Source organism: Delphinus delphis, chromosome 1, assembly GCF_949987515.2.
Source record: "Delphinus delphis chromosome 1, mDelDel1.2, whole genome shotgun sequence".
In the NCBI taxonomy this organism is placed as follows: domain Eukaryota; kingdom Metazoa; phylum Chordata; class Mammalia; order Artiodactyla; family Delphinidae; genus Delphinus; species Delphinus delphis.
This window is the reverse complement of record NC_082683.1, coordinates 56,970,847-56,997,077: the sequence shown is the minus strand read 5'-3', so window position 1 is coordinate 56,997,077 and position 26,231 is coordinate 56,970,847. Positions and strand designations below refer to the sequence as shown.

Sequence of the window (26,231 nt, the reverse complement as noted above, 5' to 3'; positions counted from 1 at the left end):
GGAAGACACTCCAGGCAAAAAGAGGCATTTAAACCTGGGAAAACCATCCAGCTGAGCAGCCATTCTCAACTCTTCACTTTCATCACACCATAAGGAAAGAGGCACAAAGGCATTTACTGAAAATGCCAGCAATGACTTATTTCTTGGGGAAAATTGACCGCACATCACTGAAAAGCACTACAAAAAATGTCGAAAAGTTTTCTCACGTCCCACAGTGCCCATGTTTATACCATCTGTCAACATAAGGAGAACCAAAGTGATGAAGAAATGAAAGCTTCAAGAAAATAAAAGTTCTAAATTTTGTGATTTCTGATGCGTTACACGGTTGGAATTTAAAAAAACATTCCCCCCTCAATGGAGACTATTTTCATTATAAGAAATAATATCTAAATTATAGGATCTTATTTGACGATTTCTTCTTTACTTTTATGAATAGCTCTGTATGGAAATAGCATAAGAGAATTCCTGCAAAACACAGGTGTTCACATTCTTTTATTTGCTTATTTGCTTACTTAAAGCACTTTGCCTTCTTTGCTGAGAAGGTGCTTTTAAAAGAAGAGTCAGATGATAGTAGCAAAACACACAGCAAAACAACTTTGATCAGAAACATTGGGCGTTAGGGTTTTCAGATCATAAATAATAGCCAGTCAAAACCACAAACAGATTAGAAGAGAGGAGATAATTTTTACCAACTGTCGGGGTGGTGGCTGCACTCAAGGAATTGGTGGACGATATTGAAGAAGTACTTTCAGCTCGGGCTAGGGGTGCTATCGGAGGAGGGCTGGAAGAATGGATGGGAGGGCTGAAAGGTCGGGGCTGCAGGGAGAAGAAAAGAAATGGAAAGTTAGATTCACAGGTCTGCCCTCCATGTTTTTAGGGTCTCCCGGCCCCAGATATGACAACTCAGGTTCTTAAAAGAGAACAGGTGGCACCATTTTTACACTGAAGTTGATTCGATCTGTACAGGAGCTTGTGGATGGAGCTAGAGGAACCATCAACCGTAATGCGCTGCACTCAACAGGAACATCACATTTAGAGAAGCTGAGGTCTGGGGTGTGGTCAGTGATGTTTCAGGAGGATGGCCTCTTATGCCCCCAGGAGTTAAGCAAGTAACATAATGTGAGAGCTTATACCCACTGAAAGATATTTGAATACAGAATACTGTACTCTGCTAGCTAAACCAGGTATCAGGGACATCACCAGTCTGTGACTCCTGTGTGCAGATACCAAAGAAATTTACCTCTGCCAGAAGTCTCTTAATTGTTCACACAGAATGTTTCCCACCCCTCAGCCTTAAAACATGATGCAAGAAATGTCAGAAAAAACTCATTGGGTCATACCACCGTCCTTTATATTCACATAGTGTGCCTACCACCGGTAACTTCTCTGTAGTCTGGGGACAGAAATCAGGACTTGCCCTCCCTTGGAATCTTCCAAAATCAGATAAATATGGTGAAAGGAAACACCTCCCATTCTAAAGGATTTAGCACAATTGAGCATTATTATCTTAATTTTCATCAAACCCACTGTAGAAGAACTAAGGGCCCCAGGATCCTATTCCTACTATTTTCGACCTTGGCTTGAAAGATGTTAGAGATTTGAGGGCAACTGAAACGTACACTCTGATTGCAGTGACTGTCTTTCAGATGTCACCTGTCAGGGCCATTTGTACAAGCACTGTAAGTAAGACTTAGACCTGAAGTTGAGATGACCCGCATTCAGGCACTTGGACTCCTGTTTGTCATTCCCACTGGATGTTTCTGAGCAGGCCAGGGCAGAAGGGAACATACCACATCTCCGACTCCAGGCTTCCCTGGAGGTAGCTTTGGCCGAGACGGAGGCCGGGGAGGAGGTGGAGGTGGGGTCGTGGTGCTGCAAAGAACCAAGGGGGTGGCTGGCCGAGCAGGGGATGATGCACCTGAAAAACAAGCTGGTGTTAAAAATGACTAGGAACGCAGGTGGCCAAAAGTGCTGTCATCACTGGATCCCGCCTTCCCCATTCCCCAACACAGTGTCAATCACAGCCATTTTTTTCACCTCAGCAGTTAGTACAGTCAACTCTGTAGCACATGGGGTTTGGGTTTGTTTTTTTTTTCAATAAAGAAAAAAAATCACTAGGTTGATGGCAGAAGCTGAAGCTCATTGCCTTTTGTTGTCATGTGACACCCAGTGAAAGGTAAATCCTTTTATTACTCCCTGTGACAGAAAATATATTCTTAAGACTCTTTTGGCTGGGTGGGCGGGTATCCTTCATTTTGACCATGGTACACACCAAACTTATGATAAATTCTCTTGATTTTTGCATATTCAGAATTTATTTATGTCCAAGATGAAAATGGAGGTTAGAACTTGAAAAAAAAAGATTTTTCATATTATATGTATATATACATATATATAAATATGTGTGTATGTGTATATATATATATATATAAATATTTATGTATATAAAACACAGAAGAGAAGTATCCTTCTTACTGTGCTTCAAGATATGAGTGCTAACTTCATAAATGTAAGCAAACACTTGATGGTAAGCAAAGGACAAAATGTAAGAAAGTAAATTAGATGGTACATGCATATTTTGTGTGTAGAATCTTAACAGAAACACATTGAATTTAGAGGATTTTATTTTTCAAACGTGGCTAGGTAGGAATCTGTCTGTGTAGAGGTTGCCTGCGATGATTTTTGTGATGATTTTTAAAAGAGCCCTTGGATTTACTTTTCTGGCTGTCAATGACAAGCATGTGAAACACAGAGGACACACAGAGGTTGGCATGCACGCTGATGAGCACACCAGAGAGGTCTCTAGACTCAGGGGTCTGCCTGTGTTCAGTCATCTGTCCGGGATACACGGGTAAACTACTTGGCTAACAACCTTAAGAAAGTCAAATCAATATTCCAAACTGTTCTTGTTCAGTCAGAGAACTTCCAACTGCTCCTGAGGTTTTTTTCACTTTGATTAGAAGCACAGGTATCAAATCACTCCAAGAAAAGTCTAAGAAATTGTGCCCCAGGAAAATATCTCTCCCCAACTAGCCTCCCCTCCAACATGTCACAAAACTCTGTTCTCTGGAGAATCCTAGACCAGCACCTCCATGTCCAGTTTTCAGATTCTCAAGGAGATTTGGAGTTGAGCAGCAAAACCCATCACCTCAGCATCTGCTCCCATCTTAGGCATGTCCTGGAGGTGAAAATCTTGCTCCTTTGTTTAAACAATTTGAAATGTTGAGTGCATTGTGTTTCTCTGTGTTGCTTATTCTAAGTGTAGTTTCATCGGTGCGAAACCCTAATAATTATTACCACCCATCCCTACCGATACCTCCTCTCCACCACTACCAACTTTTTATTGTATACTCACTTTTTATTTTATTGGGTCAGCATCTATGTTAGGCATTTTACATGCATTATCTTATTTTACCCCCACAATAAGCTTTGGAGGAAGGTACTTCTACTATCTCAGTGGAAAGTAAAGCTCAGAGATATTCAGTAACTTGCTCAAGGTCACGTAGCTCAAATGGTCTATGTAACTACAAAGCCTGAGCTTTTAAATGCAGTGTCTTGTAGCTTTAGGTGGACCTTAGCCCCATATTTTGCACAAAGGTCTTCTTTTCGCATGGATAGACTGTATACTTTTCTCTCAATATAAATATTCTTAGTCTTTGGCTAATCTTCTCTGAATAAAAGAATAGGGTATATTTTGACAGGTCCCACTACAAAGTTTTCTTTATACCCAGGATGTTTTCAGAAAACAGAAGTGACAGCAAAGAGATGGGAAATAAATCTTTACACAGCAAAGTCTTTGTCAGGAAGTTTTATGGAGCTTTTTTGAGGGTTCTACTTTGCTGGAAAACCATGCTATAGGAGCGGGTCAAAATGTCTATCCATGGGTCTATTTCCAAGAAATAGTCTTCTGAGTCAATCTCAGGAAAAGGTCAGCTGTGGGATTTTGACTTCTCTGAGCCTCAGCTTCCTCTTTTAAAAAAATAAGACATGTTTCTACTTTGCAAAGGGGTTGTCACAATTGGAATGGACAATGCTTATTAAAGTATTTACTAAACTATAAAATACTACACAAATGGAAGGCAGTTGATGATGGTAAAGATTGTTTTTTGATACAGGTACGACTAGAAGCAAGGAAAAAAGTGGCTAGTTAACTGGTTTCCTTTTCCTTTTGCGGCACGTTTTCTTTACTGTTTTACTCACTTTTTCTTTACTGAATTGATTTCATTGATTCGTTGTGCAGTTAGAAGATACTAAGGGAGTGTTTAAGAAGCAAAACCTGCTTGACAGAATACACACATTCAGCAGAGAGTAGTCAGGGCCTAAGGAGTATTTCACAACTGTACTAACGTTTCACACGATTTTGTGAGATTACACAATTATTTTGTATTGCAAAAATATAGAGGGTTATTATTTGTACATCTCTATCCTCATTCTTCTACCTTCAATTATACTTTCATTTTCCCTTCAAGCAGTGTTTATTCCCAAGAACAATGCTGGAAAATAATTGGACAACATTGTTTAACTTTAAAAATCACATGTACATCATTTGAGTTTTGTGAGTTCAGAAAAGTTGGCAACCATTGACACGCTCTCAATCCATCTGCTGCTCTCAACCTGGAGTTCGATCATAGCTTTGGTATGAGAACCACATAAGGATGACTTCAACTTTCATCTCTCTTTTTGTGTGTGTGCTCGTGGGTGGGGGAGGAGAGTGGGGGGGAGAAGTGGTAAATCGAATCCAACAGACCTGAGGTCAGACAGATACTGGCTTTGCTATTTATTGTTTTGTAACGGTGGCAAGTGCTATCTTTCAGCATCCGTTTCCTTACCTGTAAAATGAGGCTAATACATCACAATGTTGTGGAGGAGAATCAAATGAATTAAAATATATGCACTTCGAAATATGTGAAGAATCAGTCTTTCCCAACTTGTGTTCCTTAGGACACAATTATACCATTGCTTTGAGGAAAGTATTAAACATATGTGGGAATGGTTTCACACTGCATTTCTTTTTTGGTGACCAGCACATTAAAAGCCCTAAAACAATACTGTCCAACAGAGCTTTCTGCAATGATGAAAATGTTCTGGAACAAGTGCTGTCCAATAAGATAGGCGTTAGCCACATGTGACCACTGAGCACTGAATTGTGCCTACTGCATCTAAATAACTGATTTTTAATTTTAATTAATTGCCATTAAGATTAAAATAGCCCCACGTGCCTAGTGGCTTCCATATTAGACATGTAGTTAGGAAATATATTTGTTTCATTCAACCCCAGGTAGCTCAAAGTTATTTGCTTATGGGGGGTTGTATGTGTGTGTCTGTTTGTGTTTAACATGCTTTACTATTGCTTTAGTTTCCCCAGTCGGGAAACGTTGCACTGAACGTTCTATCTTTACGGACACCTCTCTTTCCCTGGTCTCCAAACTTGCTGCAGGCCAAGAAAACACTTTCCCCATTCCATCCCCTGGGCACACACAGCCCACATAGGAGAAGAGGTAGCCTTTGCCAAGAATCAGTGTCTGCATTCCAATAAAGCAATGTGTTGGCCGAACTATGTATTTTGAACTTTTGCCATAAGGAAATTAAAGTTCTTGGAGCAAATTCTTAACTTCCAACTTTTTCAATAGCAGGTAACTCTTCTGATTCACGAGGCCTGAGTACCGTCTAAACTTGGTCATTGGCAGTCATCTCAGTGTGAATGAAATTTTTAAAGTAGGCATAATGGTATCTAATTAAATATAGTTTGAGGTATACAAGATGAGTTATTCCCATCAGGTTAAGATTTAAGAAGCAAGTAGTGATAAGCACTATGAATCTTTAAAACATGAGACCGTATCCTATTCTTTTAATCCTAAATTTACATTTCTTCCAGTCTGTGTATATTTCATCAATAAAAGATTTACAAGCAAATAAACTGGGACTTAATTAAGGAGATAATGGTGCACAGTTTTATTTATTCATGAGCTTCATTGGCCCAGTTCGGTCTTCTATTTAGAAATTCAATCCTTTAATACCAGCAAAGTATAGTTTTTTTCCAGCACAGTTATTAAGAATTGATAGTCTTTACTGGTAACATTTTCAAGTAATTTTAAATAAGAATATGGAAACTAAACACTAAAACAACAAAACTCCCAAGGATTCTAGAAAGAAAGCTAGAGCTTCTCTTGTCACTCATTAGCTCAGTGGTCAATTCAATCAAACAAGCATCTCCCAGAGCCTTGTGGAAGGTGTTGGAGGAGCTGGGTGAGTAACAAAGCTCCCCTCCCCCAACCAGAGGAGTTTACTTTGAGGAGAGCATAGTGGCCGGGCCACTGGAGAGAAGGCATTATTCCTTGAAAAGTTCTTTCGGAAGACTCAGAGCCTGGCCCAGGAAAGAGAGTCCCATCCAACGCAATGGAAACATGCCCTTCTTTGACAGAGGACAACTAGCTTCTTTGGGGTTGAGGTCTGAACTGAAGGTTTTACCTAGGGGCCCTTTATTATCTTTACAGTTAAGTAAGAACCCCAAAGACCTAAAAAGGAATAGAGGGTGGAAGTGAGGCTCTAACTCTCCAGAATTATAGAAAGGAACACAGAGGAGTAGGTTTGGAGAGAAGACTTTTGGTGATCTTGATGACACTGTGCAGTACAGGTGTGTGTCAGTCTCAAATAAGTTTGGGATGTTTTGTCACTAAACCTTACAAGAGTGCCTGGAGGGCATAGTGGTTGAGAACACAGGCTTGAGATCAGAGAGACCCGAGGATGAATCCCAAGTCTACCACCTGCAGCTGTGTAAACTTGGGCAAATTACTAAACATCCAAGAGCCTTGGTTTTTCGATCTGTAAAATGGGGGAAATAAGAGTATTCACCTCATGGGGTTGTTGTAAGGATGAAATGATGTGCATAAAGTTCTTGGCATGAAGCCAGGACAAGAAACTATAGCTGTTGCTCTTATTGGCAAAATAACGGCTCTCAGAGGTCCTATAGTAAAGCAGCCTGCCGATTTTGTTTTAACATACTTTCCCAAACTTAAATTTTAGTACTGCACTCTTTTTCCTTCTTGGTGGAAGAAGGGCACACCTAAGGATATAAAACACTGATTTTGTGGGCAGTGCATGTGACTCTCCAGTCCTCTCCTTGATCGGCTTGGATGCTCTCACTTTAAAGCACAGAGCAGTTTGCAAACCAGAGCAAGCACTGAAAGATACTCCATTGAAAGCAGAAGCAATGATGACTATTAGAATAGAGACAAACGTCTTTCCTTTCTGTCTCTTACTGGATCTAAATAACTTAGACTCGGTCGCCTCTTTCAAAGAAAATAAAAAACAAATAGTCCTTGACACCCCTGCAAAGGAACCTAAACCAAACCCACAGGAACAGTTGGGAAGGCACTGGAGGATCTTGTCAGAAAAACAGGAGCACCAATGGAATGAATAATACAGAAGCTGCATTAGAAAAATCTTGGTCCTTCTTGGATATGCTTGGTAGTTCCCATCCTTTCATAATTAGAGAGCACAAAATGAAGCTTCAAATAAGGGAAACCAAAACATCAGATTCAATGTCAACATGTGCATTTAGAATCCCAAAATGTACATTTCTGATAAACTGCTCCATCACCTGTCACTGTACTTAGAGTTGACCTCATAGGCTGATTGAGCATGTCAAATGATGACATCAGAGAGCAGTTTGTTTCAGTGGCAGCTTGATTAGGCTGGGGATGCAATAAGGCAGCCTCTTTTTTTGCTGTCCTCTAAAATCTCTTTTTCAAACCCTACTTCTTTTTCTCTGAAGTAATTAGAGGAGTTAACATAGTTCTCCCACCATAAGGAAAATAAACAGAAAAAAAATAGAAGAAAACGCATTGATCTACAAAAACTAGGACTCTTGAAAAAAAATACAAACGATTTATAAGCTTGTAAATTGAATAATGTCTGAGGATCTAATGTATAATGTGGTGACTATAGTTGATAACACTGTATTGAATGACTGAAATTTGCTAAGAGAGTAGAACTTAAATTTCTCACCAAAAAAAGAAAAAAAAAGGTAAATATGTGAGGTGATGGACTGTGTTAATTAACTTGGTGGGAGGAATCCTTCACAGTGTATGTGTATATCAAATCATCAAACTGTACACTTTAAATATCTTACAATTTTGTCAGTTGTATCTCAATAAAGCGGAAAAAACCGAAAAAAACCCAAACAAACTAGGGATCTCGTGGAGGCATCTGATGAGGAAATCAGACATTAAACATGAAACTCATTTGCTGTGAAACCTGTCTTTCTAGAACTTTTCCTGAATTCTAAACAATGACATCACAGCTTTCTTTAAAAAATATACACCTTAACTGCAGGGTGGAAGGCAGGGCACTCCTAAGGGCTGCGAGTGCAGGGCAGGACACATCCACAGACTTGCACTATGACCGTGAGCATTCGATGCACTAGTACATGCCACAGGGCACAGGACACCCACGCCAAAGGAGGGATGGCTGAAGCTCTAAAGCCAACTGCCAGGCAGGAGGAGGGCGTTGCTCACACTGCAGTAGCCACGGCCATTCCCGGTCACACGAAGCACACTCAAACATAAGACGTACCACTGGTGGTCCCCGTACCACTGCCCGAGCCAGGTCCGGGGGATGAAACCACAGTCCTGTAGGTGGGTGGTGGTGGGGCAGGCGGAGTTGCTCTCTGCCCCAGACCCAAATCTTTAGGAGATGAGATTGTTTCTAAGTAATCATCTTTAATGAAGGCCTGCTCAGCGACTTTCTTCTGGACTTCTTCTAAGTTGAGTGGCGATGGTACATTGCGAGGGGGACTTGGAGGTCCTGGGGGGCCAGGAGGGCCTGGGGGGCCCAGAGGCGGGGAGTCAGCTGGGTTGTCTGAGGCAGCTGGTGGGGACACCACCTTTTCCCTTGGAGTCAACTCTGGAGTAACACGTTCCGGGGATGTATCAGAAAAATGGACCCACTTTTCTTCAGCATTAACAGCAACAGACTTGGGGGACAACACAGGGCCAAAAATGCTGTCCAAGTCATTGATTGATGGTAGTTTTTCAATTTTGACCTCTGTGGCTGCCTGGTCATTTCCTGTGGTTAAAGTAGTTGATTTTAAAATTTAATTGACTTTGTTAAAATTATTTGTATGGGAAGTGGGAGGGGTGAGGCAAAGCCTGGTAAATAGATTGTCTTGTGAGGTGCCTAGGTAGGCATATTTCACAATGGAAAATCTTGATTGGAGTTGAAGGGAAGGGAAGAGTTCCTTGCATCTACAATATGAGTATCGCCTTTTTTGCTATTATTTACCCTCGTGTGGGGTGACCCGAGTTGGCTACTTCTACATCATCGAAAGCACTTGAGCACGCGACTGCCCTCCAAGGCTGCTTACAGGCATGCAAAGTGTGGTCATTCTGAGAAGGCAGTGTTAGGTTCACAGAAGTGTACAAACTCTGGAACTGGAAATTCCAAAAGGGAGGTCCCTTTGGAAAATCTGGCCTACTGAAATACAGAGGACACAACCAAAAAAGAACTGATAGCTGGAAATGACCCTCATTTGATAAAGATTGTCTACTCTGGCATATTAAATGAACATGTTTCCTGAAACTAATGACAATATCTGTTAGTTAAAAAAAATATCACATCATAATTAGTTGTATAGCCTCCACCTTGAACACACCAGAAACACAGCACAAAGATTATTTAAAGAGATATCCCCACATGAATATTTACAAACATACACATACACACTCCACACACCACACACACATAGGATAATGAGAATACATTTACTACTTATTAGAACTGTTACATACATACCTGTTTAATAGGGAAGAAAATTATAAAAACATCTTTATAATTTCTTTTCTCAAGTCTAACCTGTTAACATCGAAGGCATAACTGATATATATCTATCTGAAGTCGCAAAACAAAAAAGTCTGTTTTGCTTAAGTATTAGCATTAGCTATTCTTTTTAATTCTTTTCAGTAATAAGAGAAAAAATTAAAACTGTCTTCTACAGCTTGGCAGGAAATACTTGATAACAATTGAAATGTGAGGAAGTGTACCTTTTACTAAACCGAGGTTATTTAAATTAGAAATTGTTACCTAAATAATTGCAAGGCATGAGCAGAAGCCACTTTACCTTTAAATAACCTTCTAGCTATAAGAGCCGGCTTAATATTTCCATATTTCACATTTGAAAAGAGTTAACCTTCAAGGTTCCAAGGCTACAGATAAATGGGCCACAATATTTATAATTTTGTTGCTGGTAGATTTGTTTATCTCTAACACATTCATGGGAATCCAAGGGGCCAAAATGATTTGAACTTGCAAACACCTTTACCTGTGACACTCTGGATGACTGTTGGGTCTGAATCAATGTAAATTTCATAAATGACTATGTCTTGCATTTACTCTTGTTGATAAATACCCCACTCTGTAGCTATCAAACTCACCAGGCTGCATAAATAGCTAAGGATGAAGCTGCAATAGAATTCCAAAGGTGATGAAGAACTGCATTCTAAGGACCCAGGCACATAAAATAACTACTATTGTCTTTTTTTTTTTTTTTTTTTTTTTTTTGCGGTACGCGGGCCTCTCCCGTTGCGGAGCACAGGCTCCGGACGCGCAGGCTCAGCGGCCATGGCTCACGGGCCCAGCTGCTCCGCGGCATGTGGGATCTTCCCGGACCGGGGCACGAACCCGTGTCCCCTGCATCGGCAGGCGGACTCTCAACCACTGCGCCACCAGGGAAGCCCACTACTACTGCTTTTGACTTGCTAGTCCAGTAAGACTAGGTAGATTATAAACTGTAGGAATACATAGTATTGATTTTAATAGACGGTAAAGATGTGCCTTAGAAATTATCTGTCTAAAGGCATGCAGCAATTCCTTGCCATATTTTATCATCCTTACACATCTCTTTGCCGTGGGATAATAAATACTTTAATAACTACTGGGAAGCTTACCTGTATGCTGCATATCCCGGGAACCATTCTATTATCATTGTGGACGATACAGTTTTAATTCTAGAAAGAAACTTATTGGTTCTTGGAACAATACAAATTATGCCTTTTAATTTGTAAATCATTACAGTGAGATCCAATGAAATGAAATGTCAATTGAACAATGACTTTTGATATGGAGTTTGTTTTCTTCCATCTCACAAGTAAGTGTGGCCTTTGTTCAACAACATTATACAGAGAAAACATGAGTTAGGAAAGTGAACCCTTTTGTGAAACCTGGGAGTGATACTTTGAAAGAAGTCTACATAGTGAAATGTAATGGCAATAAAACTAAACGCAAACAGTTTCATGTTTAGTCTAGCCTATAGCTTCCAACACATCAAGAGCATGTTGAGGTACGGGGCCACTGCTGATTGCATCCCAGAGCAGAAAAAATAAAGCTTACCTGGTCCAGTTGTTAAGGGGGAGCCTGTTCGGGGTGGAGTGGCTGGTACGTGTTTTGGAGGCAGTGGTGGAGGTGCTGCCAGGAGATAAGAAGCCAAGCATTGCTGATCACACTCTCCCTAAGTTACACAGTATTCCCTAGGTAGGCAGGATTGGGGCTTTCGCTCATACTTCTGCCATTGCAAAAGGAATAGCCATTAACAATCCATCTTCTTTAAAGTTCAAAGCTAAGGGATTGAAGCAGGACTCATTCTTCCATTTTATGATAAGAATTTGTCAAGAGAAAGTCAGATAGTAACAACAATAACACCATCATTTCATTCATTCGTTCCTTTGTTCAATATGCCTCAAGTACCAATGAGGTCCCATGTCCTGTACTAGGAATGAAGGACGTGGGTTTGACTACAACGAGCCTCTGGCCTCAAGGAATTTACTACTGAATGAATGAAGATCATGGTCACAGGCAATTACTGTCCAGAGTATGATCAAGTACAATGAGAACAGCTTGGGTAGGGGCTCAGGGGAGGGTTTTTTTTAATAGAGTCAGAATATTATGGCTTGGATGGAGTCTGGAAAGATTTCTCAAAGTTATATGTCTTAAATTTTGAGTATATTTTTGAAAGACTGAAGCAAAATGATTTGGATCAAGGAAGAATGAACAGATTCCTTTGATGAAATTATAGCTAAAAAAAATCCATGAGATAGAAAAAGTATTGTATTATAGCCCCAACCCAGAGACTCATCCTTCTGAACCGGGCTTGTCACTTTGTGGGCCAAAGTTAAGAATTTCAACAGGTACGCTGTTTTCTTATTCTTTCTTTAAATGTATGTTTTCCTCTCACTGCTATATTTGGTAGATTTAATGAGTTCACTTTTTTCTTCAGGACTTCTTTCCCCAGCCACCTGGAGTAAGGGTTGGGGGCATTCTGGAATAAGTGGAGATGATGGCTCTCTTTGCTTTGAGATGAAATTGCCCTGATCTCCTATCTCAGCTTCTCTCTACCATATGGCATCATTTCTTTTGTTCTCCAATTATCACTCTTTCCTCTCAATGTGTCCTCTCTGTTCTCTGTAGCCTCAGTTGTTCTGTAGGCCTAGCAGAGACCTTATCTGATTTGGTTATCTCTGTGTTGTGCGCTAGCCCATGCCTGGAGAATAGCAGGGTCTTTAGTTCACCTGCTTATCACTCCTACATAAACCTATTGAACGAATGAATGAGCCTGTGGGACGTCAGAAGAAGCTATAGATTCCAAGTTACTTATTCTGCTTTATTTATTACATGATTCCTGTCTCAACCAACTGTCCTAGGTCCCTGTAACTCTAAAGCTTATCAGGATAACATCTCTTCTTAATGTTAAACAGTCCAAATGTGGCTTATGTAGACTTTGTAAGGGTTGCCTAATTTCACTATGCAGGCAGACAGTAAAATGAGTCACTTATTTTTCCACACAGAGCAGACCCATAACTTACTTCCAGTGGGAAAAGGCCTTGTTAACTTTGGCGACTCCGTGCTTGGATTAACTGGTTGGCCTGGACCCCATATCTCAGGCTGATCTAAAAGAACTGGAAACATAAAAAGAAAATTTCCCAGGGTGAGTTCAAAAAAGAAACGTCCTGAGTTTAGAACTTAAAATTTCAATTTAAAGTTGAGTTTCACAAAATTACTTCTGTCTTCCCTCAGTCCTAGCAAATTAATTTAGAGATGTGTTGTTCCTCATTCTTTTCAAGCAGAGAATGGACATAGGAGCAGAGTGTGTGTGTGTGTGTGTGCGTGCACACACACGTGTGCGCAGGGGGTGTCTGTGTGTGCACATATAGCTAAATAAAAACTTGCAAAACAGAGAGTCTGCATTCTTTTCCTGGTTGGTCACTTAAGGACATTCTAAATGTCAATACATGTACTGGCTCCTTTCTGTCACCCACTTGAAAATCCAGGCATTACTCCCATGGACATTTGTTTTAAGTTGGTTTATTTAAAGTTTGCTATGAATAGGCTTCAAGAATGAAGATGCCTGAATTCTGTACAGCGGTTCCCACCTTTAAAGCATCTTACGGGGTCTTTAAACAATCCTTTTCCAGTATCATAAAGAGAAATTAAATTATTCAAAAAATGTTTGGTGAACATATTAGGAGAACCAGAAAAATAAATAAGTCCTTAGGCATCTAAAGTAAATCAGGGCAATTAGGTATTAGGCCTAAGGGCACTGAATCTAATATTTCTTTTTTTTTTTGGTTGTTGCCATGGTAACAATGTAATGAACTAGCTCTTCTCAGCACCTATCATGTGCCAGGGTCTGTGTAAGTACTGCTTGTAATTCATTAGGTTGTAAAACAGGCTGGGAAGTCAGTTGGATGTGGATTTGAATCCAGCCTCTATGCTTACTCTAGGACCTTGGGGAATTCGTGTAACCTCTGAACTTCCCTTCCTTCAGTGTAGAGATAATAAGAGCAATCTCAAAGAGTTACTAAAAGGATTAAAGGAGGTAATGTATATAAATATAATGTATATAAAATACATGTAAAACACTTATCACAAGGCCAGTAGCTATTATGATATATTTTAGTCCTCACCTCACCACCATGTGGTTGATATTGAGGAAACCAAAGATTACAGTGATTAAACAACTTGCTCAATGACATACATGGTGAAAGTAGCAGAGCTAAGATCTGATCCCAGGCGTGCATTCCTAACTCCAAAAATATCCACTTTCCTCTCAGGCCTTGTAAACTAGTGATAGAAGAATCAATAAAGAAAGTAAGAGTGAGTAGATAAGAAAAGTAGGTGCAGATATTGGAAGAGCTAGTATGTTCGGTGCAAATGTTGGAACTTTACAGAACTTCAGGGGCTGAAACCACCTAAAGAACAATCAAGACAGGCTCATTGACAAGTTCAGGTGTGTATCTCCTCTCCACCACAAACCTCAATGATGGTCTTAGCTCTGTTTTGTTTTAACATGAAAGCACACATTCTCCAAAGTTGTGATGTAGCATTTGGTTTTTTGTAGATGCAGTGTGGGACACCACTTTGATTTTTACGAACTGTTTTCTATTTTGTCTATCAGGTTTATATAATGTTATGGGATTTTTTAATAGGTAGATTCAAATGCAACAAATCAAAGCCCACCTTCAGTCACTACACATGACTTTATGTCATTAAAAGTGAGACTGATCACAGATCGGTTAATAAGATAACTGAGAACCTCACCGCAGGGCCACCTTTATTTATGGATTCTAAGTTGTAGACATTTAAATCACTGAAGGAGTATTTAGGGATGTTCTTTATACACTTTGCTAACTACATTGTTGAAAAACATTCAGCTGTGGCTGGCTGCTAGCTGTCTCCCAGGATCCATTCTCCATTTCTTCTACAGTTAAAGTTAAGCAGGCCATATGGCACTAAATTCTTTCTGATGGGCTCTGGTTGGAAGTGATGTGTCTCTCTTCCAGGTTTTGCTCTTACAAGAATTGACAGTGAGTTCCATGGGTCCTCCCCTGCCCCCCCTTCTTCTGATGGTGAGAGCTGGAGCAGCCCCCTTGCACCCAGAGATGAAGGCCACATGCGGAGGATAGAGGAGCCACCCAACCAGTCCTACATTGTGTACTTCGAGGCTGTTTACATGAAACAGAAATAAAATTCTATCTTGTTTAATTCACTGTACTTTGGAGTCTCTTTGTCACTGTATCTTAGCCTACGTACTATGCTTTCAAGTCTTGTTGTCCTTAACACTTATATCTAATTTCCTTCACCAATTGGTCCTAGAAAAATCATCTTTGATTGTACATAACCATAGGGTCTTAAATCAAATGATTTCTATAAAAACATCCCATATTATCAAATATATAGCTGCTGGAGATCCATGCATTGGACATAAATACATTTTAGGAATAGATGAGATCCCTTTCATAAAGAGTTTCTTTTATGTCAGCAAGGTATACATTACTCACAGCCATCCAAAAATGGTTAATGTTTAAAAGTTAAAATATTTAATTCTAGGAATAAATATTTAATAGGTAAACCCAACAATAACAGCCAAAATGATATTTCTCCCATAACATTTTATTTCTAAGTTGCTAAATGATTTAAGGTCATTCCTGGGTCTTGAACCTGCAAACAGTGTCTATTGTGTGAGTAAGACAATTGACACCTTCACTGATGAGGTCGACAAGAGAGAAAACATGGTCAAAGAGGCTATATCACAATGACAGTGACTATGATGGGGAATTTGAAGGTCTGGCTCCATAATAATGGCTGTTTGGCTAATAGAACACTTATTCCCCATCCAGTGAGTTGTAGAGATTTGCAGTAATTCTTATTGACCTCTTTTGAAGAGTGAACTTGTTAGCTCTTAGCTACTTCTGGAAGTAAAGTTTCAAATCCTGAAATGCTAGAGGTCTGCAAACCAAATTCCCATGCTGAGAGCACACCTAGATCAGAACTATCCTTTCACATGAAGATCTGGTGATACATTACAAACATGCCTCAAAACACATTTACTCTAGGTAAGTTATACTTCATTGAAAGGAAAAACAAATCTACAGATATACAGAGTTTTTCCTACCTTCTGTCTTCTGTTCATCAAAAGCTGATTCTAATGGTGGGCCAAAGAGGGGAGCAAGTGCCATGGTGTCATCTGGAGGTTTTCTGCTGAATCACACACATTACAGCAAAACATAGAGAAAGGAAATATTAATGTTAAAAAAGATATAAAGCTTTCAAATATTTTCCACAGTAAGGCCGATGTATGTGTGTGCACTTATGTACATATATATGTATGTACTCAAGCTCCTGAGGGGCTAAAAAGTATATTTATGAAGAGGTCAAATGTTTATGGACAAAAGAATCAGTAGGAGGTAAGATCCCTCATTCTCAACAGGGGCACAAGGGGCTGGTCCAACAGAAATAAGATGAAGAGAGAAACTCTTTCAAAGCATCTGAGTCTCTATACCTAGAAGAGATTATTAAAGATAACAGTTTATTGCAAAGCACCTTCTTCTCTTAAGATCTCAAAACCCATTTATATCTGTCTTCACCACATATCTGTGTTGTAGTTAATGTGGTTTTATGATTAGTGAAAGTCAGGCACAGGGAAGTTAAGAAACAAGCCACCAGGAAGTTTGTGTTTGAATAAGAAACTGAGTCTACCAGCTTCTAACTTCCATCCTCCCCTGACCGCCCCACACAGTTGACTAATTATAACTTCCTAATACCTTAATACTGCACATTAGAAAAAGAAGAGCATTGAGAAATCAGGGGGGGAAAGACAGGTAGTAAGTTAGACGCTCATCCTGTCTACTAATTATTACTTAAACTGATTATTAAAGAAAAGCTGCATAATTATCTCCATTTCTTCCCCAGACCTGATTCCCTTCATTGATCCTCATGAGTTCTGTGTGTGTTGGGGGATAAGAGGTGAAGAGGAGAGGGGAGGGGTTAGAGAAGGAGGGAAAGTTAAAAGGATCCAGCCTTTAGATAGAAATAGGAGTCTTTGGGGGAAACATTGCTTATGTGCACAATACTTACTTATCCCAAGGATTACACAGTGTAAAACACAATGCTTTGCCAAAAACAAAAAACAAAATAGAAGATTCCTTTGGTGTGTGGCAGGTAGAATGTATCACAAAATTGTAGCCAGCTCAACAGGCTACTCTTTGTAAGGCAATATAATCATATTTCAGATCAGCATTCCAGACACCAAATGACGTCTTCATGTAGACGTTTAATCCTCTTATTAGTGAGGGGCTCCATATTCTGATAGATGTTACTTTAGATGACTACAGGGTACTTTCCTAAAGATCTCCCTCAGGCTGCACTTAGGAGAAATGATAACATATTTGAAACTGCTGTGACATACACATATGGGCAGGCCCTTTGTTATTAGATGCTGAGACTTTAGCCCAAAGGAGATTTGTTTCATTGTTAACAGTGCATGATGCCTTGCATAAAACACAACTAGTGTTTTTCATGCTCACCTTATGAGTTCTGGAGTTGGTGTGGAACGCCTGGGTCTCGCTATTTCTTCACCTGACGCACAGGACAAAGGGAATTTTTAGGCATATTTTTACCATGTTTTTTCTTTTATGTCTTATGAACTATGTTTGGAAACACTTAGAGATTTAAGTCCCATCAATAAGCAACTCCATGTGAAAACTTTGCAAAACAAACCCAGAAAACAAACCCTCTCCCCTGGCAATGCAACAGCCATATATTAGGCATATGTAGTAGCATTTTCTTTGGCATTTATAAAACTAGTTAACCAGGGAATTACCATGATAAGCCAGCAAATGGAAGATGTGTACACTGTAGAGCTTAGTGGAATAGCACACCATTCTTTCAATGCCTGCTGCCTTGATCAGTTCTGCTTTTCAATTACCATAAGAGAATACTAAGCCAGGCCATATGTACATAGTGCATGAATCCAGCATTCTCTGCCTGTTTTTTTCTTGAAATGCCAAGAAAATGTTATACCTTTAACTAGGAACCATTCATTTAAAATTTCCTAGAACGTGCTGTATGCAGCAGAAGAAAATCATGCCACATGTATATTATAACCTATTTCATATCGCTTTGGTTTACTAAGATTTTCACATCAAATAACACAAAAATGGGTAAGTTGCATCTACCTTCAGTTCCTTCAGCCCTCCTCCTCTCCCTACCCCAATCAGCAAACACACACTTGATTAAATTCATTTCTAAAGTCAAATGATACAGTAAGAGTTGACAAATATAGGAAGAAAATAGCAATGTTTACCCCAAAACATATTCACTTTCAGGATCTAAACATTAGTCATTCAGAACCCACAGAGCCCTTTTATCATTACAAGATTTCTTTTATCATTACAAGATTTCTTTGCTGTAAGAGTAAGACATTTGTAAGCCTTAAAAATCAAGCCCAAGAGTGTATAAGTCGAATGTATATATGCTCCAAGATCCAAGGAACTGTTCCTTCTTTTAAATCGTACTCTATTTCTGGTAGCTAAGATATACTTACTGGATAAGTTCCTTTTAATTGCACCCTAGAATTAGAAATAGACACTATAAGGTTTAAGACCACATATATGTTATGTACAATATGTATATTTCTGTCATTTCAATTAAACTGAACTCAAAGAAATGCAGTTGGGGAAAAATGAATTTTTTCTCAGAATTGCATTCAAGTTGGAAATTGTAGACACACACATATAAATCAATTTTTCATTTTATTCAAAGATTACAGAGAGGAAAGAGAGTAAACAATAAGTCTTCCAAACCAGAAGAAAACCCTTACCTGGGTAGATTTGGTAAATTAAAGCAAATATTGAATAGTCTATTAAAAAAAAAACCCTTGAAATCTAGCAGTCAGGAAAGTAAATCCATGTTTAACTTATGTTTAATGTTTAAAAATTACAGACTGTATGAGGAGTACTCTCTGCTCTTATCAGATGGGGTCCATAAGTTGCTTGTAGAAACAGTCATTAGTTACGAATGCAATTTTTAAAGATACACGTGGAAAATGTTAAAAAGAAGGAAAACTTGAAGGTATTACCACTGAGTGGGCTGTTCTATTCAGGGAACCAGAGAATTCCATTCTTTCCCACCTGCCCTTCCTACCCCAATTTCTTTCACTTGCCTGCCATGGGGGCACCAACCTATCAAATGGGTGTCAATTGGGTGTCATTCCTTTAGCTCAAGGCACTGTGATTCTATAGGAATGACAATTTCCCTGTCAGGAATAATCTGAGAAGGTCATTTTCAGATTTATAAGGCCCTAGGAGAAAATTATTTTGACAACAGAAGATTGATTCAAGTTTTGATTCAAAACTGCTGTGAAAGGTCCTTAGCATGTGATGCTTCCAGAAAAGCAGACCACTAGAAGCGTGGCCTCATAAGATGGGACATGGCTTGGCGGGGCCTCCTTAGGAGAATGACAGGGGCAGAGTTCAGGTTGGGGAAGTGGAAGTATAATAAAGTTTTCAAAAGGGTATGACTATGAGTTTGGTGGGTGATAATCAAACACATTTTTTTATACTTTCCTACTTTGGTGAAGGCTCAACATGGTGGTCACAGATGTTTTCTTCTCTCAAATGATAATATAAACAACTCAGGACAAGATGTAGCACCTCTGTAACAGAACTATAAGAAGGTTCTTTCCCTCTTTCCTAAGGATTTATCAGAATTTTGTCTCATTTTGAACTCATTTACAATAGAGGAGCAGTTTCATACTGAATAAGATCCACTAGATGTTTTTTAGTGACTTGCATGTATGTGTTATATAGAGATTATTATACATTATTAGTAAAAACTTTTTAATAAATATTTTATTTATTTTAATAGATAAACACTTTAAATCAGTATGTGTAAGTTAACATGTTCATTTAAATTAATAAATATTTAAAACAAATATGATCATTTAAATCAGTTATGGTCATTAGAGGAGTTTTGATGTGGGTTGGCTTTTGGAAAATAAGACTCTGTAGACAAAATAATAAGAGAACACATTGTTTAAATGGAGTTAAAATGTTTTTCTAGGTTGGAGAGCCTCAGATTGTCAGATTTTTATTAATAAAATCTGAAGGAAAAGATCAGGTGGAGGCGTTAGGTCCAAGTAGTCAATCACGAGGTTGACACTGAGGGAATAGGACCTACCTAGTATAGTGAGACCTGAAATTCAGGAGTTAGGGGACCCCAGAAGCTGTATTGAAGACCTTTTGGTCTCTGTCTTACCCCTTTCTTTATAATGTAATATTCATGAAACCAAGAAAGATACAAAGCTTCTTTGGTGTTCATTGCTATCCATCATTTCCCGGTGTATCAATTCATTTGATAGATGTTTATTGTTGAGAGGCACTAGACAAGAAGCCTCTGTAATATTTTATTAAATATTCCGTATGAATGAACAATCATCAGTGAAGAGGAAGAAAGACATGGCAGAAATATGCAAGAAAACCGTTGTTTAGAAATTAGAAAGAATAAAATCATATCAATTTAGAAAGGAACAGATGTTCAAACAATAAGCAGGAAACCATTAGCAACAGAAAAGCAAGTCCCGTTGTCCCATGATCCGGCATACAGATTTTGATGGCCTTGCTGTCGAAACAGGACAACTCTAGAACAAGGTTAAGGTGATGTCGACCACATAAAGCACATTCAGGAAAAAAGCCTATTGAATTCTGAAACTTCTCCTCCCCAAGCGACCACATTTTCTTCCTTTCAAGGACTGTCTTTATAGGTAGACTGTGAATAGACTTCCTGCATTTTGCCTTAGTTATTTCACTCTTTTTCTTTTTTTTAAAAAAGGAGTAACTTGTCATAATCTGAGCTGTGACCCCACTGCTGGATTGGAATCAGCCACATAGTCCCTGTAGGTGTTATCTTTGATCATCAACTACGTGGCTTAAACAGAGAACCACAGCTTGTCAGCTGGCGCAGAGTATTTGTCTCAAGTAGTAATTGACTGATCAACTTGGCATAGGCCTACTTTCTGACAGCATTGTTTCAGTTCCATTTCCTCTCTCAAGGGACTGACTGGGCAGGTCCGGGTCATTTCAAACATAGCAAAGTCTCTTCTTCTTGTTGCCTCAAATTTATCACACTGAGGAAAATAACAGATTTACTTTGAGCAATGCAAACTAATACTGATTTGCCTTCAGTGATGAATATATATGTGACAGCCTAGAAAGATTGACTTGAAAGTACGTCTCTTCCTCCCAAGATAGAAATTATGATTGTGTATGACTGTATATCAGTACACTGAACAATTTGAGTTATGGTCCAGGGACTTATGTTAAATTCAGGCTTAAAAACAATGTGGTTTACAAATTCTTTCCTTACTTGCCTTACAGTTTTCTTATCCTTTACTATCACCTTGCTATAAATTTCTATGGTGATTTCTGGACAATCTCCAGCCCTTGTACACACACACACACACACACACCACGTTTTTTACATTTAGCACTAGGAGTTGGGGTACCTATGTATTAGTTTAATTTGTTATGGAAAAGTGCTCTGATGATCCTAAAACATGCTCTTGACACATATAAGACCAGAGACTTTCAGCCACTAAACCTAATTCATCTGCCTCGTTCATACTGGGTTATCATAAATTTAACAAGAAGCCAACCTGGCCACCTTGCCTAGGCAAGAATTATCTCTATACATGTTTAAGGTAAAAATGTTGAGGATTCTTACCGGGCTGCGCCTCTGTGATCAGCAAAAAGGAAGAGAGAACAGACACCTAGTCAGAGAATGATGGATCAGTCAACAGGCTTGGGTAATAGAAGATTTCATAAACAGCTAACTAAACACACACTCCAGGTAATCAGGCCAAAGGAAGACAGGCAGTCATTGTATTTGTGGCTTATTTAAATCATAATGAGGTTTTGGAGAACCTTAAGGAGAATCTATCCATTGCATAATATAGCTTTGCTAATGAGGATGTACTGGTTTCAGTTATGTGTACATACAGACAAAGCAGAAACATACAAGAAAATTTTACTGATAGATTTAAATGTCTTGTCATACGGAGTTTTTCTTCATATTGTTTGAGGAGGGGAGTTTTAGAAACTGGGTAGTACAGAGAAAACTGTTTCCCCACACAAAAGGGTGTTAGCAAACATCATAGACACGATGCATTTCCCACATAATTCAGGCTTTAATCGGAGCCTCCAAAAATCAGAGAGCAGGATTAGAGACACCTCTTCTTTGCCTGGCTCTTCTCTTTAGTGTTCTGTGGAATGAGTGCGGATGAGGACTTTTTTAAAGTATATGTTCTTGGCCTGGTGTGATTTGGGCAGCCTCACCCAATGGGTAGAATGTGGTGGGGAAGACAAGGAGCTCCTGACAAGCACAGGTGCGAATGATGAAAATTGTCCAGCACCAATAAAACACTGGTGGACCAGATGATGCCTGGAAAAACACAAAATGCTGACCTACGACTTTTTTCTTTCACTCCTCAAGCCTTGATCATGGCTGCTATCAATTTACCCCAACAATCTCTGGTTGCTCTCCCTCTTTGGGATTTTTCTGTAGTAACAAGAGTGACTATGATGTGAGTAGGGAAAGAGCTGTTGCTCAGTTTCTCTTTCAGGATATGGGCTAGCTTGTGAATTCACCAGAGGCTACCTGGGACCCAGTACCAGCCAAATTCCAAAATCCAAGCAAGAAGCACAAACACAAAAGTATCTAGCAGGTTGCTTAAATGAAAAAGATGATTCTACTCTCCATAACATAGACAAGAAATAAAAACCTATAGTCTTTTATACCTACTCCAGTCGATTTTACTTGTAATATTTTAGATATTATTATTTGCCATATTTTTCCAGTTCTGTTCCATACGGATCCCATCTTTCTTATAAATCTGTCTATATGCATGGATGCAATTTAAATGAAATTAGAAAAAGGACAAGTTAATATGTATTTCTGGGCTTACATTCTTTTACTGACGAATTCATACTGTGTTTTGAGAGGAATCCAAGCACTCTTTTATATATTTAGACTTTATAATTCTTTAATGACCAGGCTAAAGTTCTTCACTAGAGAAGATGTGGGCATTTATGATTTTGCTTTAATTGCATGTCAAACATTTCCTTCTTAAAAGCAGCATAAAATACAGTAAAGAGGGGATTAAAACTGACACAATTTCCCCCAAGATGATTATGAGAAATAATGCAAAATGTGTATTGCAACCATATAGAGGCAGAACCTTAAATTCAATAAACTTTGTTAAGATTATAGAGAACAACACTGTTCAAAATAATTTCAATTATATAAATTCACCCAAATTAAGTCCAGTGAATTAAAAACCTATATATTTTAATCAATAGTTCCTGCTTGTATTTTTTCTAGTAAAAGATAACATGAAAAAAAGGAACATCAAGGAACATCTGTTGAAATTCATGTAGTCACATGCTTATTAACCAAAAGCCAGAAGACCCAGCTAAAAACTATAGAAAGGTCAGACCCAGAAAACCTCAAGGTCCACAATTAAAAGTGATCTGAAACCTGCAAAATAAAAGGAATTCCAGAAGTCAAATTGAAGGGCTTTCTATACACTAATTATCGCCATTAAGGAGCATAAAGCAGTTGTAGGTTCTGCTGAACACGGACAGCAAAATCATTATCCGCCAGGAGGGGAGAGCCTTTCCTTTTAAAAGTTTTATTTTACTCTTTCTCCTGTCATTTCCCAGGAACTTTGAGGCCTTTAGCATTCTATCATTGTTCTACCAATGTATAGAATTTGCTTCAAAGGCGGAAGGAAACATTCAGTATCTGATCTTGATATATTCTGTAAGCTGAACAGTCTCCATGTTAAATCACAAACTCAAAAGCTTGCAGGGCAAGGAGCAGGGGTGCTGTGCACGAGGGAATGAGAGTTTCACAAAGCTTTGGTGAAATGGCCACAACTCAGGGGCCCCATGCTTGCAGCACAAAAATATGGGCCTAATGCTGCCAGATCTTCAGAGTTGTCAGAGAAGACGCATATCTTGATTTTTTTTTAACTTCAAAGATTCTGGCTTTTAAATGGCATTAAAATTGTTTTTAACTGCACGACCAAACAAAACATCTATTCAGTTGTTCAGAATCTGCAGGTGGCCAATTTGTCTCTGATTGCAGACATTTGTATCACACATAATAAGCTCTCAGCAAGTTTTTTTTTAATCTACTGTTATTATTATTTCACCTGACTACTCAAACAGGGATTTTGCAATTGGTCTATTTGTTTTCTGAACAAATTTCTTGTGTTCCTAATTAAACATTAATTGCTCAATTCCTTGACTTCTCTTGACCTTCTGATGCATTCTGGAGAAGGTATTGAAAAACATTTTATTTTCCCCTCTATTTTTATCTTGATGTTCAACTTAGAGATAAGTCTTAGCTTGTATTTTGAGGCTATTTTCAAAGTGGGTATGATTTGGTCACTAGAATGAAGATCTTCGGTCAGAACATTTTGCATTTCTAAAATTTATATAATTGGCTATATGAATACGCCTTCCTAAAAGAAAATTTACATTTACTTCAGTAAATGTCCTCACAGCACCCACAGTGTCCTTACCCACACGAGCTTTGTTTTGTTATTTTTCTGCACAAAAGGATTAATTTAAATTCAGCTAAGTAGGCTAACTTAGTCTTTGCCAATGCGGGTAAGTCTTTTAAGATATTTATAAAAAGAAGTAACCAAACACAATCTGTCCGGCTTGTCAAAGTCACTAAATAACCAACCTCAGGTTTTGAAGCTTTACAACATCCTCATTTGCTAAAATTCAGTGCTATAGGGAAACAGAGGAAAATACGTGTAAAGCCACAAAGCACCCAACAAATATTATTTTTATACAGTCTAGTCATAGCAAATTCAGTCATTCATGGTAGTGAATTTTCTAGGAAAGAATTAGAATATATGATGATTATGTTTATTATTATGGTCCTAACCAGTTTCTTGTTTGCTTTCAAATGCTTCAGGGTGAAGATAACCTCTCTGACAAGCACCTATTTGATGTCCCCACCCCCGCCAACTTTTGTGTTTGTCTATATTTAAATTTGTTCCCATATCTATTACAAGTCAGATGACTGTGAATGCCTGCCAGATCCAATAGGACTTGGTAGAGATGATCTTCCGAAATTCCATTTAGGAAGAGACACGAAGAGCCTATTACTAACCAAGATATCACTAAAAGTTGACTGGTTTGAACAGCAACAACGTGCGCATTGCCAAAGAAGAACGAGGCAGGGGAGCAGGAGAAGGACTCATCCTTAGAGGCACAGCTAACAATGCAAAGGAGTACTTGTAGTTGAAATTGCTGTAAGAACAACAGGAGGAAAACCAATGAGGAACAAAGAGTTTTTAAAGCACCAAGGATAAATTTCAGACTACGTAGTCCTGTCAATATTTGAAGTGGTCAAATCTGGATAATTCAGAGAAAGATTCAGGGTCAAAGAGAATAAATGAAATGGGCAAAATACTGTTGACTGAAGAAAAAAAAAGCACAACGCGAGAGTTGTGAGTTAAGTTTTATTTGGGGCAAAGTGAGGACTATAGCCTGGGAGACAGCATTTCCGATAGCTCTGAGAAACTGCTCCAAAGAGGTAGGGGGGCAGGTCAGTATACATGTGATTTTGGTGAAGGGGGAGTACATGCAGTCAGGCACATATTTTTTGCAGAATGTTGCTGCTAGTCATGAGGAGCAGCCATCACCATGAAGGATTTTAGTGCTTTTCTATATACGAAGAGATGCAACAGTTGGGCTCATAAAATCTTCTCCTGAAAATATCTAACCATCTGAAGTTCTGCCAGTTTTTCCCAGAGCACAGATTGCCTCATTCCTGATCTCCACCCTGAACTCCTTTCAGGGAGTGTTGAAGGTCAGCAGCTGCAGTGGCTCATAATTTAATCCTTGTAGAGGTAGATGGAAAGTACCAATTTATAGTTGGCAATACAAAGAAAGGTTGCTGAAGCGCACCATCGATATGTATGTCACATAGCATGTGACCCAGAGTTGACTCGCAGTTACACAGAAGTGGGCCATTCAATTTAGTAATAGTAATAGTTACAATTGTACTAATTTTATTTTTGGAAGCAATGTCATTGGGTCCATATTTTGACAAATTGTAATATTTTCATTCTGTCTTTTGTTCTTCCTGTGTCTTCTGTTCTTCCTTCCTCAAAAAATCACATGAAATTGTTACCAGTACATTTCCTGCATGTGGTACAGAGACTGCCAGGCTTGGGTCAATGGGCAGGATGGGAGGTTTAGCAATAATTACAGCATCCACTTAGGTGAGGTCAACAGACAACCAACTACTTCTCGGTGTGTGTTAACATGGAAACACAATATTTTCATATTTTCCACTGGAGAGGTCACGTGTGTCAGCCACGC

At 38.9% G+C, this 26,231-nt stretch overlaps 1 protein-coding gene across 11 annotated transcripts in view; it reads right to left on the bottom strand.

Moving 5' to 3' along the window:
* The window catches only part of SGIP1 (SH3GL interacting endocytic adaptor 1), a 211,607-nt gene that overhangs the window by 53,944 nt on the left and 131,432 nt on the right, over positions 1-26,231 (bottom strand). For 5 of the 11 annotated variants that reach the window (XM_060023453.1, XM_060023445.1, XM_060023466.1 and 2 more), the window contains 8 exons: positions 18,374-18,398; positions 17,355-17,406; positions 15,944-16,029; positions 12,855-12,947; positions 11,386-11,460; positions 8,575-9,066; positions 1,791-1,918; positions 690-816 (listed from right to left, as the gene is read on the bottom strand). In XM_060023453.1, the coding sequence (XP_059879436.1) occupies positions 690-816; positions 1,791-1,918; positions 8,575-9,066; positions 11,386-11,460; positions 12,855-12,947; positions 15,944-16,029; positions 17,355-17,406; positions 18,374-18,398 (1,078 nt within the window). Of the gene's footprint in view, positions 1-630; positions 817-1,790; positions 1,919-8,574; positions 9,067-11,385; positions 11,461-12,854; positions 12,948-15,943; positions 16,030-17,354; positions 17,407-18,373; positions 18,399-26,231 lie in introns of those variants that run through there. The other 6 variants (XM_060023483.1, XM_060023491.1, XM_060023498.1 and 3 more) reach the window with 3 other exon arrangements.